The 17,811-nt window shown below is 42.0% G+C and overlaps 1 protein-coding gene across 3 annotated transcripts in view; it reads left to right on the forward strand.

Moving 5' to 3' along the window:
- Window positions 1-90: 90 nt before the first annotated feature.
- The window catches only part of sec14l2 (SEC14 like lipid binding 2), a 53,800-nt gene continuing 36,079 nt past the window's right edge, over window positions 91-17,811 (forward strand). For 2 of the 3 annotated variants that reach the window (XM_033043324.1, XM_033043325.1), the window contains exons 1-3: window positions 1,985-2,534; window positions 9,303-9,378; window positions 17,067-17,110. In XM_033043324.1, coding sequence (XP_032899215.1) covers window positions 2,481-2,534; window positions 9,303-9,378; window positions 17,067-17,110 — 174 coding nt within the window. In that variant the 5' untranslated portion in view covers window positions 1,985-2,480. Of the gene's footprint in view, window positions 195-1,984; window positions 2,535-5,402; window positions 5,411-9,302; window positions 9,379-17,066; window positions 17,111-17,811 lie in introns of those variants that run through there. The other variant, XM_033043326.1, reaches the window with a different exon arrangement.

A 17,811-nucleotide genomic window follows, 5' to 3' on the forward strand; every position in this document is an offset into this window, starting at 1 on the left:
TTCCTGGCGCCGATCCCTTTCAAAATGAGTTCGGGCGAAGCGCCGAGCGTGGGATGAAAATACCCCCCCACCAAGACGAAATGAGTCTCCTATTGGCATCAGGGATCAGCAATATTAACCCCTCAATATTAACTTTTTTTTTTGCCTCGCTGGCTATCAGTTCATGAGGATCACCGGCGTTTTGTAAACGGATGGTGGAGCGGAGGCAAGTGATCACAAACCGAGCGACACGTCAAAGGGTTTGACTTGAAAGTGAAGCCAGGCTGCTGCAGCTGCTGGAGATCTGAAACAAAATCAAACGGAAATGCTGGAGGCAAGTGGGAGGGGGGGGAGGGCTGCAGATGGTGCAGTGCTGAGCCAAAGGAACCAAATTGTGCTCTAGGAACCAAAGCTCTATAATCTTTGCTAGCAACTGAGCGGACCAGGCAGTATCCTGAACGGACCAGGCATAATCTTAGAGAGGTCTACAAAATTATGAGGGGAATGCACGGAGCCTTTTACCCAGGTTGGAGAATTAAGAACCAGAGGACATAGGTTTAAGGTGAGAGGGGAAATATTCACTAGGAACCTGAGGAGCAACTCTCTTGCTTTTTTTTCGTATGGCTGTATGGTAATTCGCATAGCATTGTACATGTGACAAATGTGACATTGGTACATGTGACAATAAAAGACCTTTGAAACCTTTACACAGCAAGAATAAGGTTATGTGGAACGAGCTACAGAGGAGGTGGTTGGGACATGTAAATTGAAAAGACATTTGGACAGGTAAATGGCTAGGAAGGGTTTAAAGGGATATGAGCCAAATGCGGGCAAATGGCACTAACGTAGACCGGCATCATGGCCAGTATGAACAATTTGGGCTGAAGAGCCTATTTCTGTGCGGTGTGACTTTCCCTGTGGAGGGAATGGGCAGACAACGGGACCCTTTATACAGCACAGGAATAGGCCCTTTGGGCCACAATGTCCACACCAAACATGATGCCAAGTTAACCTAATCTCTGCCTGCACATAATCCATATCCATGCATATCCATGTGCCTATCCAAAGCCTCTTAAATACCACTATCATATCTGCCTTCACATCACCCTGACCATTGCATTTCAGGCATGCACCACCCTCGGTGTATAAAAAAAAGTACCCATTCATCGCCCTTAAACTTTGTCCCTCTTTATCCCACCTTAAAGCTGTGCCCTCTAGTCTTTTACATTTCTACCCCGATAAAAAACCTCTTGTAATGTTATTATCAGGTCTCCCTTCAACCTTGGTCTAAAAGACAAGTTTGCAGAGTGAATTTTGATATGTAACTTGGGTGATTTAAGACTTTAATCCCAATGTCAAGATGAAGGGAAATAAGGCAACAGAAGCAACGCACTGTGCTAGTGGATGAAGAGTGACGTACGAACAGTGTTGAATTTTGGATTGCCATAAGTATACAGAGCGTGAAGAGTGAGAAGCCGGCGGGTAGAGCATTGAAATAGTCCCCCATACTACAATCAATCCGAAGAAGGGTCTCGACTCAACACCTCGTCTGTCCCTGTCCTCCTGAGTTACTCCAGCACTTTGTGTTCCATGATTGAAATAGTCAAGTTTGGAGGAGGAAAATATTTTCAATAATTGAATTGAATTGGAATTGAATTGAATGCCTTTATTGTCATTCAGACCTTACGGTCTGAACGAAATTTCGTGCCTGCAGTCATACATACATCATACAATAATAACAACAATAAACACAAATTAACAGGGTGTATGTAAGTGAAGTGAAATGTGTTGGCGTTGTGGAGGGAGAAATGATTGTATTTCAAGGAGACAATGTTTATGTTATGGTACAAAGACAATTACTTCGTTCTTCCCTAATTGGGTAATTGCAATTCATTGCACACGCTCTCATGGCAAAGTGGGCGTCGCCGACATTGCTGCCGACTTCAAGCTAATTACATTATATTTTAATAAGGAACTACAGATGCTGGTGTACATAAAATGACACAAAGTGCTGGAGTACCTCAACGGGTTAGGCAGCATTTCTGGAGAACATGGATAGGTGACATTTCGGCCCTTTGTTTAGGGTTGAAGAAAGCTGGAATTGTTGCATTGTCTGTACATATGACAATTGAACACCCTTAATTCTTGATATCAGCAGCTTTTCTCTCTACCTATGCATTTATCTTCTACTATCGTTCTCTTCTACCGAATCTGGACTTTGTTTCTGTTCATTTTGTTTTGAGAAAGTGAGGCATTTCTTCTCTGGATAATATAATTGCAGCTTGCAACCTCGGTTACAGTGGATGACACTGTTTGTGTTTTGGAACAGTTTTCTGTTTTTCTGAGAAAGCCAGCATGACGTTTGCCGTGTATATACACACCAGTGCCAGGCCAGCAGAGGGAGGAGAGAACAGGAGAGGCGGCGCGATGCGTCAAGGGCGAGGCGAAGCGTAGCAACATTTCACCAGAAGCGAGTTGTCAGTTGAACCGCGGAAGCTGCAATGAGCGGTAGAGTCGGCGACCTTAGTCCCAAGCAGGCGGAAGCACTCGCCAAGGTAAGCGGGTGAAGTACTGCGAGTCAGTGGGCAAATCAAGCCAACGTGCGTTTTTTATCTCGTATATATCCCAGGTAGATCCTCCGACACATGGGTAGGCGAGGAACTGCTTATTTTGTCATGACTTGATTTAAAAACTAGAAAGATGTAAACCGACTGCGGTCTGCAGGCCTTGTAATAGCGGATAGCAACCGAGGATACCGGGTGCACAGCGTCTGCGATTGAATGTACACATTGGTTTTAGAGAGTTATACACCACACCAGCTAATCCCAATTCAATACCAATCAAAAGCAGTTTCCTAAACCGGGTTGCGAGGTGGAAGAATGCTGTGTGCAAACGGCAAGGACGAAAGTTATTACAGGTTACCCCGGGTCATAAACTGAGATTCCGTTTTTCCACACACACTGCTCTTGATAACATCTGAGGTGGCGTCGCTATCCTAGTGCTGAGATTTGAAGGGTCCCGACCAGAAATGTCACCTATGCATGTTCTGCAGAGGTGCTGTCTGACCCACCGAGTTACTGTTTTACTGAGATTTAAACCGAAATTAGGTTTGGGAAGGACTGGATCAGATTCAGATTCAATCTTTATTGTCATTGTGCAGTGTACAGTACAGCGACAACGAAATGCAGTTAGCATCTCACTCAGAAGAGCGAACATATAATAATGAGCAGTAATATATATATATGTACAACATTAGTAGTGAAATTTTTCTGGGGGAGGAGTGTCGGGGTGACTGGCAATCACCAAGGTGCAGAGATCAACGCTAACCTTCGTCTTTCATATGTGGCGCAACCTAATTACGTTGTCGTTGTTTTAGGGATTTATTGCCTAGAATCTACAGCGTGAAAACAGCCCCTTCGGGCAACCGATTCCATACAGACAAGTAATCACTCGTTCACAGTAGTTCGGCGTTATCCCACTTTCGCAGCCTCCACACTAGGGTCAATGTTACAGAAGGCAATTAACCTACAAAGCTACATGTCTTTTGGAAAATGGCAGGAAACCGTAGCACCCGGAAAAAAAACCCACGCGGGCACAGGGGGAATGTACAAACTCTGCACAGACAGCTCCCGAGGTCATGGTCTCTTGCGCTGTGAGGCAGCAGCTTTACCGTTGCGCTACTGTGTCACCCGTTTCTTATGTAATGCTGCATACTGATTGTGATTTAACATAACATTCCTTCAGAAGGTGTTTGGTTGTAAACGTGAGGTGTCACCACGGGTGCTGTCTGTGTGGCGTTTGTATGTTCTCCCTGTGCACGTTTGGTTCCTCCAAATGTTCGGGTTTCCTCCCACATCCAAGGACGTGCGGGTTTGTAGATTAATTGCCCTTAAAAAAAATGCTCCAAGTGTGCAGTGAGTGGATAAGATAGTGGGATAACATAGAACTGGTGTGAATGGGTGATCGATGGTTGGCGTGGACTCGGTGGGTCCTAGGAACAGTTTCCATGCTGTATCTCTAAACTAAACAATTTTATACTGCAGTAATTAGAAATGAAGAAATCTGTTCATTAATCAACATCACATTGTTACAGGAATTAGTGTGGGACCTCGTAGGAAATCAAGAATAAAAACAGAAAAATACTGGAAATAATCAGTGTGTCGGACAGTATATGCGGAGAGAGAAGTGGTTAGCATTTCAATGGATGTGGGGAATCTTGAAGGAAAATGACACAGTAGCTAAAATACATAATAATTTTCTGGAACCTTTTGTAACAGTGGAGTCACTTGTATTGAACCACCAAAACCTGCTGAACAAGTAGGTTCCTCCTCCCCTAGCAGAGCTGGTCTTTACCCTCAACAACTTCTCCTTTGACTCCTCCCATTTTCTCCAAATCAAAGACGCCCTAGCTATACCTGCCTTTTTGTGGGGTATGTCGAACAATCCCTGTTCCAGGCGTACACTGGCCCTATCCCCGATCTCTACCTCTGCTACATTGATGACTGCATTGGTGCTACCTCCTGCACCCATGCAGAAGTCACTGACTTCATCCACTTCACCACTAATTTCCATCCGGCACTCAAATTCACCTGGACCATTTTCGACATCCACCTACCGTTTCTAGATCTCATCATCTCCATCAAACCCACGGACTCCCATAGCTATCTTGACTACACTTCTTCCCACCCTGCTTCCTGTAAGGACTCTATCCCCTACTCCCAATTCCTCCGTCTACGCCGCATCTGCGCCCAGGATGAGGTGTTCCATACTAGGGCATCGGAGATGTCCTCATTCTTTGGGGAACGGGGGTTCCCCTCTTCCATTATAGATGAGGCTCCCACCAGGGTCTCCTCGATATCCCGCAGCTCCGCTCTTACTCCCCCTCCCCCTTTTTGTAACAAGGACAGAGTCCCTCTTGCTTTCACCTTCCACCCCATCAGCCGTCGCATACAACATATAATCCTCTGACATTTTCGCCACCTCCAACGGGATCCCACTACTGGCCACATCTTCCCATCTCCTCCCCTTTCTGCTTTCCGCAGACCATTCCCTCTGTAACTCCCTGGTCAATTCGTCCCTTCCCACCCAAACCATCCCCTCCCCGGGTACATTCCCCTGCAACCGCAGGAAATGCAACACTTGTCCCAATACCTCCCCCCTCAATTCCATCCAATGACCCAATCAGACTTTTCAGGTGAGGCAGAGGTTCACCAGCACCTCCTCCAACCTCATCTACTGCATCCGCTGTTCTAGGTGTCAACTTCTCTGCATCGGCGAGATTCAAAAGTGTGGAGCGATTGTAATATGTGATTTGCAGGTCTGCTTCTGTGGCTTTTAGACTAATAGTCGCCTGGGTTGGACGCCATCCCCTTTGTTCTGAATTCTGATGAATTCATGATGTAACCTCCCACATCTGAGAAGAGGTGTGGATGTTGGTGGTCTTGGAGAACCAGGATATCATAAAGAAAGGAAGCAAGTTTGATTCTGCAGTTAGCAGTCTTTCTGTTATCTGCCACCTGAAAAGTTATTGCAAGGATCCTCCTCAAACATCTCCCAGCAGCCAAGGAGTTCCTCCTGAGTTGCAACTAGGATTCTGTCCACGAGACCTACTGCACCACATCTCCATAATTGCTATTATTTCTCTCTCTCTCCCTATGGACTTCATAACCCAAATCATCTCAAGTCCACTCATTGGTTTAGAGTTCAGAGATAGTGTTTGAGTTCTAAGATATTATGAGCTCCTTCATTGAAGAGGATAAAAACATGGACCTTGTACGAAACATTCAGATGGCAGGTGTCCTCAACAATCTACCTCCACCACACAAAATTGTCATCCAACAATCTCATTATTTGGTGAGACACTGGAAAACACAGAATACCTTCCATGTAATGGAGTCGCCTATTAGTTAGGCCTTTCAACTGATGATCAAATTTACTATTACCTGCAGATTGAAAAGGATTTGGCCAAATAAGCTTTCATAGATCAAAATCTATAACCAAGAACCAAGCCCCATGGTCTATTGAATGCTTTGGAGACATAGTCTATATACAGTAGGAATTTTAACATATTGTAGAAGCATCGCCTATGTTGTCTGTGCAGAATCTTACGAATTTTGGTACTCACAAAATGCTGGAATTTTGCCACCAGATGCTGGAATCTTGCATAGAACATAAAGTGCTGAAGTAACTCAGCAGGTCAGGCAGCATCTTTTGAGGACGCGGATAGGTGGCATTTCAGGTCGGGACACTTCTCATGGCCTGAAGAAGAGTCCCGACCTGAAAACATCCATTCCTCTTGAAATTCTATTGGCAAATTAGGGGGACCAAATCAGCATTCTCTCCCAGGTCAGCTTTGAGACTATCATCATTTTCAGTTGGTGAACTACACCAGTCGTGTACATGACACCAGATTTCCAAAATAAGCACTCTACTTCAAGCTCCATCACAATTAGAGATTACCTGGAGGATAAAAATAGTAACCCCTCTGATGCTCCCAAAGTCCACAGGACAACAAATTATAAAATCCTTTCATCCCTTTGCATAACTACCTAAAACAGAGATGGAATATCTGGGAAGATACTGAGCACATAGAATTATTACAACAGGAGCATATAGAACAAACATGCACAAACAGTGGAGGAAGGTTGGAACATCCCCAAAAAACCATCAATTCCAAGCTGCCCCCATTGTGAGCAGAGCCTGCAGTTCCAACACAGGTCTTAGCAGCCACTTCATTTCCTATTGAAATCGATGAATTGCCTATTAAGAAGACCCACTGCTCTTTCCAAGATTTAGATCTTTCCATGTGATTTAGACCAGTACCTACACTACTAGAATTTCCTGGGACACTGCTCGACTCCCTTGTTACCCCTGGCAGAAAAGTAAGAATTTCATTCTACACTCTCCCTAACTATAATTTCTCCAGTAAAATCTAAATTGTGAATTTGGGAGTTCCATGTTGCCACCATCATAGAGTAGACCAGCCAAAAGCCATTGTTGTGGATGTTTAGTTTAGTTTATTGTCACGTGTATTGAGGTACAGTGAAAAGCTTTTTGGTTGCGTGCTATCCAGTCTGCGGAAATGCTATACAATTGAGCCTTCCACAGTGTACAGATACCGGATAAAGGGAATAATTGCAGACACATTTTTCAGCTTTTCTTTAAAAATATTGTAATTGATTAGTTTAGAATATGTACAGTGAATTACAAAAAAAGTGTAATGATTATTTACATAATCATTGATGGGATTTGTTTCTGGGGGCTGAGTTTTAAAATAGCTTCTTTGGCACTATATTTAAATGCTGGCTTAGTCCCATTTGCAATGGGATTGTACTTTTGGGCCAAATCATTACTAAAATCTTTATTACTGTGCATTACAACTATAAAGATGCTCACTGATGAGCCTATCTCTTGGGCATTCACTAAGAAAGAGAAAATGAAATGAGTTTTGTTTATTTTCGAAATACAGCATGGAAACACTGCGTCTACACCAACCATCGATCACTCTTTCACACACTAGTTCTACACATTAGGGGCAATTTACAGAGGTCAAATAACCTACAAACCCTTTGGGATGTGAGCGGAATGTGAGAGAACAAATGAGCACTCGGTTGAAACCCACGCAGTCACAGGGAGAACTTGCAAATCCCACACAGACAGTAACCAAGGTCAGAATCGAACCTAGGTCACTAAACCTGCAATGCAGCTTGCTCCACCAGCTGTGCCACTGTGCAGCCTGTTAAATACAGTAAGTCCTTGCTATAATGTAGAGAATAGCCAATTTGCACTCTGCAACCTTTAGGAATGATAGTTGGGAATGAAACATTTTTGTTTTTGTGGCAATTCCCAGCACTGGCATTGCATTATATACTCAGTACACTTCACCCTGCACTTTTCTAAAGACATTATTCAGCTCAGACTTCCAGAAGCATACTCACTGCATCTGTGCGGTACTACCTTTCCATGCACCGCCAATTATTACAGTCTTTCCTTGACATGAACAATGCAAGTAAAAAGAAAATGAAATATCAGATATAGAGAAGATATTTCGATCACCCAGAAGTATCTGGATTATCTTTATCCTAGATGGCACAGTGACGCAGCTGGTGGAGCTGCTGCCTCACAGCGCCAGAGACCTAGGTTCAAACCTGAACTCAGATGATGTTTGTGGGGCGTTTGCGCATTCTTCCTGTGACAATGTGGGTTTCCTCCGAGTGCTCCTGTTTCTTCCCACATCCAAAGACATACAGGTTTGTTGAGTAATTATCCTCTGTAAATTGCCCCGAGTGTGCAGGGAGTGGATGAGAAAGTGGGATAACGTAGAACTAGTGTGAACGGGTGATTGATGGTCAGCGTGGACTTGATGGGGTGAAGGGCTGTTTCCATGATGTATGTTTCAATTATTAACTGGAGGTAAAGGTGTAGTTCATCAACAGTTATAGCTTCATAATAACTTAACTTATTGTTGTCATTGGTAACTATTTGCAATAACATTGATGTTAACCCGTGATCAATTTTGCATGCTCGAACAGAAGATAATTGACTTGAAAAGTTAACTGATTTTTCTTTCCATAAATACTTCTTGACCTCCTATTACTTTATCTGTTTTTAGCATAGGACATTCAGCATGTGATTTTGTTCAATGGAACTAATTATTCATCGAACTAAATGACAACATGTACGCTTTGAAATGCCTTCCATGGACATAACAATTATTCTGAAAACCTTCTAGCTTTCAAAAAATCTAATTTGTAATTACATTTGCATGTATACTGAACAATTTGGACTTTAATCTCAGAAATCTGCACTCCCTTATCTTCAGTGACCTTTCACTGCAACAAATTAGCCCATGCTTAATGCAATGAATTTGCATTCAAGCCTCCACAAGTGTATTACTTAAAAATAATACTTTAAATAGTCAAAAATATACATTCATATGTGTGTTTTATGATGTTATTTGATGTTTTATAACAGCATATATATATTCGAATATCATCTGTTTAGGGTAAATTCAGTATTTCTCAGCTATGAAGAGCAGTATTTGTTTTTGCCAATATTTGTGTTGCTTGTCAAACAGAAGTGGGTGTGCTGCTACACAGAACCCTTTGGCGTGGCTGTGAAGCATTTCATGAAACCCCCAGGGATCCTTAGATGCTTGTGGTTTAAAAGAACTGACTATAAGGCAGGGCAAAGTGCTTTCAACGCATTATTAGTGCTTATTCTGCACTTCTAGGTTCCACATATTACCAGTTAGTACTACAAATGTATCATTTTAAATTGCGTGTGTGATGTTATTGTGATTATATCTTTTTTTCTGTTCACAGTTCCAAGAGAATATTCAAGATATTTTGCCAAATCTTCCTGTCCAGGATGACCACTACCTGCTGCGATGGCTTAGAGGTACCTACTTTAACATCAATTGTGTTGTTTCTCCCCATCTTACCTTCCAGTGCTTTGCTCACGGATTTAGTTTTCACCAAAATGCACAGTACTCCACAAATTTAAAAGATCAGACCGAGGTCCCAAGCTAAATTGTGAGACTCTTCTTCACTTGCTATTGTTGGTATTGGGTAAACTAATACTCAGTAGAGTTCAGAGTTAATATGGATCTGTAACCACACAATTGGAGGGCAAAAAAGGACCTAAAGTGCTGGCAGAGCAGTTGTTAAACTCAATTTGCTCTCTCAGGTTCCAGGCACTTCACACACTTTGTTCTGTAATTTCTAAAAACATTTCACGAGCGATCATCATAATTTATCCCATTATGTTACTCAATTTTAAGCAAACCTACTTAAATATTTTTATTATTGGTTTGGCAACTTTAGAGAATGATAACCTGACAACCAATTTATTTTACTGTGAGGTTTTGTTATCATTGTGGACTGTACAGAAAATTCTTTTGAAATTATTGTATATGGAAGTCACTGGGTCATTTGTGTGGGTGTACTGGACACTTTGCGGTACAATGGTAGAAAATCTGCTTGTTTGCATTTCTGTCAGTTCGTTGTGATTTTTGCAAGTCACATCAATATATGTGTGGAATCTAGATTTTTCATTAGCTGCTGAGGTTCCAGTAATTAATTCAGTTGGTAAAGCCTTCCTGAACTCATGAATACAAGCAATGTTATTGGAATATGAACTTTTACTTTGAAGATTAATTATATTGCCATTGCATCTTTTCCGAAGATGGCATTGCAGTGATGTAGCTGGTAGAGCTGCTGCCTCACAGCGCTAGAGACCCGGGTTCAATCCTGACCTTGGGTGCTGTCTGCGTGGAGTTTGCACATTCTCCCTCTGACTGCGTGGGTTTACTCCAGGTGATAGGGTTTCCTCCCATATTCCAAAGATGTGCGGGTTTGTGCATTAATTGGCTTCTGCAAATTGCCCCTAATGTGAAGGGAAAGTGGGATAATGTGGAGCTACTGTGGTTGAGTGATTGATGGTCGGCATGGATTTGGTGGGCCAAAGGGCCTGTTTCCATGCAATGTATCAAAAAATAAACTTTTTGAGGGAGCGATTGGAACATAATTTGCTTTCCTCAGGCCAACAACGTGTAACTGCAAAGGAAAATGTGGCAATAAATGGAACAGTTTGAAATAAAAATATAATTGGGCAAAGTTGACATGGATTTATGAAAGGGAAATTGGGCTTGACTAAATTGTTTAGGACTTATGGAGGTTGTAATCAGCAGAATAGATGAAGGGCAATGATGTATTGCAAATGGTATTTCAAGGCATCTTTGATCAATCCGGCTATGGAACAAAATTTGAGCACATGGATTGGAACAATAAACTGTTGAGAATGGACAATCAGATAACAGACAGGGGAAAGGTGTAGAAATAGCAGGGTCATTTTTTGGCAATGAGATTGATGCTGGCATCCTCCCTGTTCAAAGTCAATGATATGGATAAGGGGGATTGCATACATTTGGGTTTGATAATAATGCAAAATTGAGTGGCATTGCGGGTTATGAAGAAGATGCAAGGGATATTTACTGGCTAAGTGGAAGAACAAGGGTGTAGTAGGTTGAAAATAATGTGGAAAAATGTGAAGCCATCTACATGGAGTATTTTTTAGAGGATGGGGGTTTGAAAAGTGTGGCTATTCACAAGGATATGGCCATCTTTGTTCAAATTATCATTATAAGAAAATGTGCAGCATAGTCAGCAGCTGAGGAGGCAAATACTATGTTGACCTTTATTGCTAAAATTAAATAAGCTCTTGGTAAACTGCCCATGGAATATTGTGCATAGGCCTCCCCACCTAAAGGAATATATGATTGGGTTAGTTGGGTTTATTTTCATCAGTGCTGTGAGGCTTCTGATTGGAAGCATTAAATCCATTTTCTAGTCAGTGCAGATGTCACACTCTGGTTACAAATAATCTTTAAAATTTATAATTTCCTCTTTCTATTGGTATTGCTCTCTCACCAATTGGTGGAACTGATGGATCGATTGATGAAAGTAAATAAATGCAGATGCTGGAAATCTAAAATAAATGCAGAAACTTCTAGAAACATTCAGTGGGTCAGGCAGAATTTGTTGGAAGGAGAAAGAGAGTTAATGTCTCAGGTCGAAAACCTCTTTGTTGGGAATGGATTGATATTGTTGGGTAGGATAGCAAGTGAAAGGATACGGGAAAGAGTTGGAAAGGTCCCAGGATGGCATTTAAGAGATACATACAATATTACTAGCAACTTGCACCTCAAAAGCTTTAAGTAGCATGGTGGTCTTCATTATGTCAAATTACAAATCATTTAGTATCAAAGAAGAAAAAGAAGCAGAGGTCAATAGAGAGAAGCATGAAGATGAAATAATTAGAGATTTCAGAGGATGGAGATGTGGAAGAGAGACAGAAAGAATCTTTGGTAAGCAGATGTCAGATGGTAAGAGGTTGAGAATCTTTTGCAGTCATGCAGTTTGCAACACAATTTGGGATATCAAATACTAACAGGCCATATGCAGTAAATGGCAGAAACCTTAGGAGAGTTGATGCACAGAAGGATTTTGTGGTGCAAGTTCATAGCCCCATGAAATGGAGACACAGGTAAACTGGGCAATAAATAAGGCACTCAGCAAGTTAGCTTTCATAAGCCGGGATACTGAGCACTAGAGTTGAGATATCACATTGCAACTGTGAAAGGCATTGGTCAGGCCACACTCGAAGTATTGTGTGCAGTCGTGGTTGCTACACTGTAGGTGGGATGTATACTGTATATCAGCAAAAAACACAGAAGTGATTCACCAGGATGTTGCCTGGAATGGAGGGTTCTGGTTACAAGGCGAGTTTGGATAGGCTAGATCTAATAGGGGGGAGATTTCATGCATTGGTTACAACCCCAAAATAAATTATGGATAGAAAATGCATATGATCTTATTTTTATTTATTTCTATTTATTGTTCCAGTATCTCATGCTCGTGTGTGTGTTTGCCTAACTTTACAGAAATAATATGATCAAGCATATCATCTCAATTATGACTATTATTATTGCTTCATTCTTACACTGAATAAAAGTTTTTAACACATTTAGCCAAATAAAAAATAGCATTCTATGTACAAAAGTGGACCCCATAGTACACAGTGAGTTGGCTTTGAAGTTTTATTCATGTTATTTTACTTTGAAATTTTTATTTTCAGTTTTACTCATTTGAAATTAGAATTTTGGCTTTATGTGAAATATATTCACCTAAATTGGGGATTCATTCTGTTTCCACAGAGTCCTGGCTGTTATCGTTAGAACTTCTTGACATATATTACTTCAATTTTTAATTTGAGGTCCCCGTTAAATGCAAACAGGTTATCTATATCGTCACTTAGTCCTGTTCTAAGTAGCTTTTTGTCCCAGACCTATGCTTCTTGCCAAAACATTCACAATATAACCTAGTAAGAGAAATTGTTCCCAGCCTTCTGCCCAAATTGTAAATCAGAGATCAAATTCTATTTTCACTGTGTATGCACACATAGATGGGTCTTTTCTTAATTAATTATGACACAGACTTTCAGGACTATGCTATTTCCAGCAAAGTACTCCATTTATCTCATTGCAGTCCCAAATTCCTTGCACATTTACAAGTTGCTCTCCTATATCCATTAGTGCTCTGATTCTCTTGCCACTTGCCAACACTAATGGGTCATTTGCAGTAGCTGATTAATCAACTAACACATCCTTGGTATATGAGAGAAAATTGGAGCATCTGGTAGGAACCCATTTATTTATTGTGTGAACGTGCAAACTACACACAGTGCCCGAGGTTAGGAATGAACATCAATTGCTGCGGCATGTGAAACAATAATTATTTAGGTATGAAAATTTCTTGCTATAATTTCAGTGGATTATCTGCAAAATGCCTGGAGCAAGGGCATAACCTGCTTTTTATTCCATTCTCCCTCTCAAAGTTGTAGTAGGAAATCAGGACCCTTTCGGCAGAAAATCAAAAACTTGAGATGGTGAAACTGAAATAAAATCAACACTGGGCATACACTGACTGAGTCAGCCAGCATTTGTGGAGAAAGAGGGATATAGTTACTGTTTCACAGGTGCTGCAACATCATTGATGTGAGACATTGACTATTGTCCTCTCTCTTAGAAACATAGAAAAATAGGTGCATGAATAGGCCATTCGGCCCTTCGAGCCAGCAACGCCATTCAATATGATCATGGCTGATCACTTAAATCCGTAGGTAGACAAAAATGCTGGAGAAACTCAGCGGGTGCGGCAGCATCTATGGAGCAAAGGAAATAGGCAACGTTTCGGGCCAAAACTCTTCTTCAGACTGATGCAGGGAGGGCGGGGGCGGGAAGAAGAAAGGAAGAGGAGGAGCCAGAGGGCTGAGGGAGAGCTGAGAAGGGGAGGAGACAGCAAGGGCTACCGGAAATTGGAGAAGTCAATGTTCAGGCCACTGGGATGCAGACTGCCCAAGCGGAATATGAGGTGCTGCTCCTCCAGTTTCCGGTGGTGCTCACTCTGGCAATGGAGGAGGCCCAGGACAGAAAGGTCGGATTCGTAATGGGAGGGGGAGTTGAAGTGCTGAGCCACAGGGAGGTCAGGTTGGTTAATGCGGACCGAGCGGAGGTGTTCGGCGAAACGATCGCCAAGCCTACACTCACCGATGTAGATCAGCTGATATCTAGAGCAGCGGATGCAAAAGATGAGGTTGGAGGAGGTGCAGATGAACTTGGAACGATTGCTTGGGTCCTTGAATGGAGTCGAGGGGGGAGGGCCACAGCGAGCAGGGGCCGAGCGCCACGAGCAGCGGCCGTGCGCCCTGAGCAGCGAGCTCTGGCTGTACCGCACGGCCGCGCACCTTCTGTGAACATGTTTAAGAAGGAACTGCAGATGCTGGAAAAATCGAAGGTAGACAAAAATGCTGGAGAAACTCAGCAGGTGAGACATGCAAGGGTTGCATGAGGCTGCTTCACCCGCTGAGTTTCTCCAGCATTTTTGTCTACCTTCTGTGAACACGTGATTTGATGCCTGCCATCCGGGGCGGGATCCATGTGTACACATGATAGATGTGGCCAGCCATACGCTCACAGACATGCGTCCCGGCCCCTATGCAGAACAAGGTCGCCGACCCTTGAACTAGAGGGCATAGCCTCAGATTAAAAAGACGTACCTTTAGAAAGGAGATGAGGAGAAATGTCTTTAGTTAGAGGGTGGTGATTCAGTGGAAATCATTGCCATAGACGGTTGTGGAGGCCAAGTCATAGGGTATTTTAAAGGCAGAGATTGATAGATGCTTGATTACTAAGAGTGTCAAGGGTTATGGGGAAACGGCAGAATAATGGGGTTGAGAGGGAAAGATAGATCAGCCATAATTGAATGGTGGAGTAGACTTGATGGGCTGAATGGCCCACTTCTGTTCCTATGATATGAACTCGGCAAGTCAGGCAGCATCCTTGAAGAATATGTCTGAATAAGGGTCTCAATCTGAAGTGTCTGAAGAAGGGTCTTGACCCGAAACGTCACCTATTCATGTTCTCCAGAGATGCTGCCTGATCTGCTGAGTTACTCCAGCACTTTGTGTATTTTGATGAAAAGTGTAATCTGTGCCAAGGTTTGTTCTTGTGCAAACCTGGAATGGGTAAGAGTTGCTAGTGTATGCATAAGTGCCCCAGTCTTTTATCAAACATTAATATATGGACTAATCACCTAATAAATGATTTGATTGCTGGGATGTGTTCATACACTATGTGTTATATGTGTTCATACATTATAAACTTGACTCCATGGGTCAGTAGAGATACCAAGCAAAAATTTGATTGTTTTCCTTGTATCTTCCTTGATTTTCAAATTCATGCATTATTCTGAACATCCATTCAACTTTAGAATGAAATTGCAAACACAACATTTTTATTTTATTAGTCTCTTATGTTGTGGATATAACTGAGAAATTGTAAGGGTAAAAATACCCTAATGTGAGTTATCATCAGGCCCCCAAACAGTAGCCTAGAGATCGGGTGCAAGTTGCATCAGGAGTTAAAATTAGCATGTAACAAAGGTAATGCTGCGGTGGTTATGGGAGATTTTAACATGCAGGTAGACTGGAAAAATCAGGTTGGTACTGGACCCCAAGAAAGAGAGTTTGTAGAGTGCCTTTGAGATGGATTCTTAGAGCAGCTTGTACTGGAGCCTAACAGGGAGAAGGCAATTTTAGATTTAGTGTTGTGTAATGAACTGGATTTGATAAGGGAACTCAAGGTAAAAGAACCATCGGTAGGTAGTGACCATAACATGATAAGTTTTAATCTGCAATTTGAGAGGGAGAAGGTAAAATTGGAAGTGTCAATATTGCAGTTGAACAAAGTGGACTATGTTGGCATGAGGGAGGAGCTGGCCAAAGTTGACTGGAAAGGTACCCTACCAGGGATGACAGTGGAAAGGCAATGGCAGGTGTTTCTGGGAATAAACCAGAAGATGCAGGATCATTTCATTCCATAGAGGAAGAAAGATTCTAAGGGGAGTAAGAGGCGACCATGGCTGACAAGGGAAGTCAAGGACAGTATAAAAATAAAAGAGAAGACGTATAACATAGCAAACATGAGCGGAAAGCCAGAGTATTCGGAAACTTTTAAGGATCAACAGAAGGTAACTGCAAAGGCAATACGGGGAGAAAAGATGAAGTATGAAGGTGAGTTAGCCAAGAATATAAAGGAGGATAGTAAAAGCTTCTTTAGGTATGTGAAGAGAAAAAACATAGTTAAGCCAAATGTGGGTCCCTTGAAGACAGAAACAGGTGAATTTATTAGGGGGAACAAGGAAATGGCAGACGAGTTGAACAAGTACTTTGGTTCTGTCTTCACTAAGGAACACACAAACAATCTACCGGATGTACTAGGGGACAGACGACCTAGGATGACGGAGGAATTGAAGGAAATTCACATTAGTCAAGAAATGGTGTTGGGTAGACTGATGGGTTTGAAGGCTGATAAATCCCCAGGGCCTGATGGTCTGCATCCCAGGGTGAGGTGCCTGAAGACTGGAGAGTGGCTAATGTTGTGCCTCTACTGAAGAAAGGCAGTAAGGAAAAGCATAGGACTTGCACACCAGTAGTGGATATTTATTGGAAATTATTCTAAAACACAGTATCTGTGTGCATTTGGAAAGGCAAGGTTAGATTAGGAATAATCAGCATGGCTTTGTGCATGAGTAAACATGTTTCATCAATTTGCTAAGAGGTTTTTGAAGAGTGACCAAAATAATTGAAGAGGGCAGTGTGACAGACATTGTGGACATGGACAAGCTACTGCATGGGAGGCTGGTCTGGAAGGTTTGTATACTGGATCCAGGGCGAGTCAGCCAAAGGGAGACAAAATTGGCTTGAAGATAGGAGACAGAGGATGGTGGTAGAGGGTTGCTTTTCAGACAGAAAGGTTTGGATGAATGCGAGCCAGACAAAACAAGTAGGTCTAGCTGGGTTAAGCAATAGGTCGGCATATATGAGTTGGGCCGCAGGGCCTGTCTCCATGCTGTATAGCTCTATGACTTTATGACACTAAACTAAAGCTTAACATTTGCATTTTGAGAAAGGATTATGTTCTAATCTGAGAACAAAATTAAGTGACTGCAAACTTCTTGTATTTACAGCCAGAGGTTTCAATCTTCAGAAAGCAGAGCATATGGTTCGCAAGGTAAGAAAAACTTAAAATATGTACTGCTGATGTTTCTCCTTTCTATTCAATAGAAATTTTCTGGAGCCAGTTTTCCCTCCTTTTTATTTAGTTTTCTCTCCCAATTCATTTCCTGGATATGATGGGAGGAATGGGCAAATATTGTTTTTAAATAATTGTAGATATGAATCGATACACAAAATTGGTAAAAATGTGGCAAGTTCATTTAATTGTAAGCAAATGTGAGGTAATTTTGGACCCAACCAGTAGGGAGATTGCTAAACGGTGAAAACCTTGATACAGGTTTGAGTCAACAATTTTCTGTTCCCAATGCCTTATCCACTGCCTATTATTCTTGTAATTTAATAGTTAATGTGGTTACTTTCCATTTTCCTTACTCTACCACTGTGCGTGTTCCCCTTAAAGCCACGTGCCATCCTGAATTCAAAATAGACCACGATTCTTTAGTAAAATCCTGAACCCTACCTTACTTCCCCAACTGCACTGAGGAGTTCCCTCAACATTCAGACCGGAGCTGTTCAACAATATGGCTGACCTTCTCGTGAAATTAGGATGGGCAATGAATTTGAGCATTGTCAGTTAATGCAAGTTAATTAAAAATAGACTGGATATTTTAGTCTTTCAGAAGTTGATGTGAACAATTGGAAGGAAAGATGGTATTGTAATGGCGACAGGTGGTGAGCGTCTTCCCGTGCGTTTAA

This window comes from Amblyraja radiata, chromosome 25, assembly GCF_010909765.2.
Source record: "Amblyraja radiata isolate CabotCenter1 chromosome 25, sAmbRad1.1.pri, whole genome shotgun sequence".
Taxonomy (NCBI): domain Eukaryota; kingdom Metazoa; phylum Chordata; class Chondrichthyes; order Rajiformes; family Rajidae; genus Amblyraja; species Amblyraja radiata.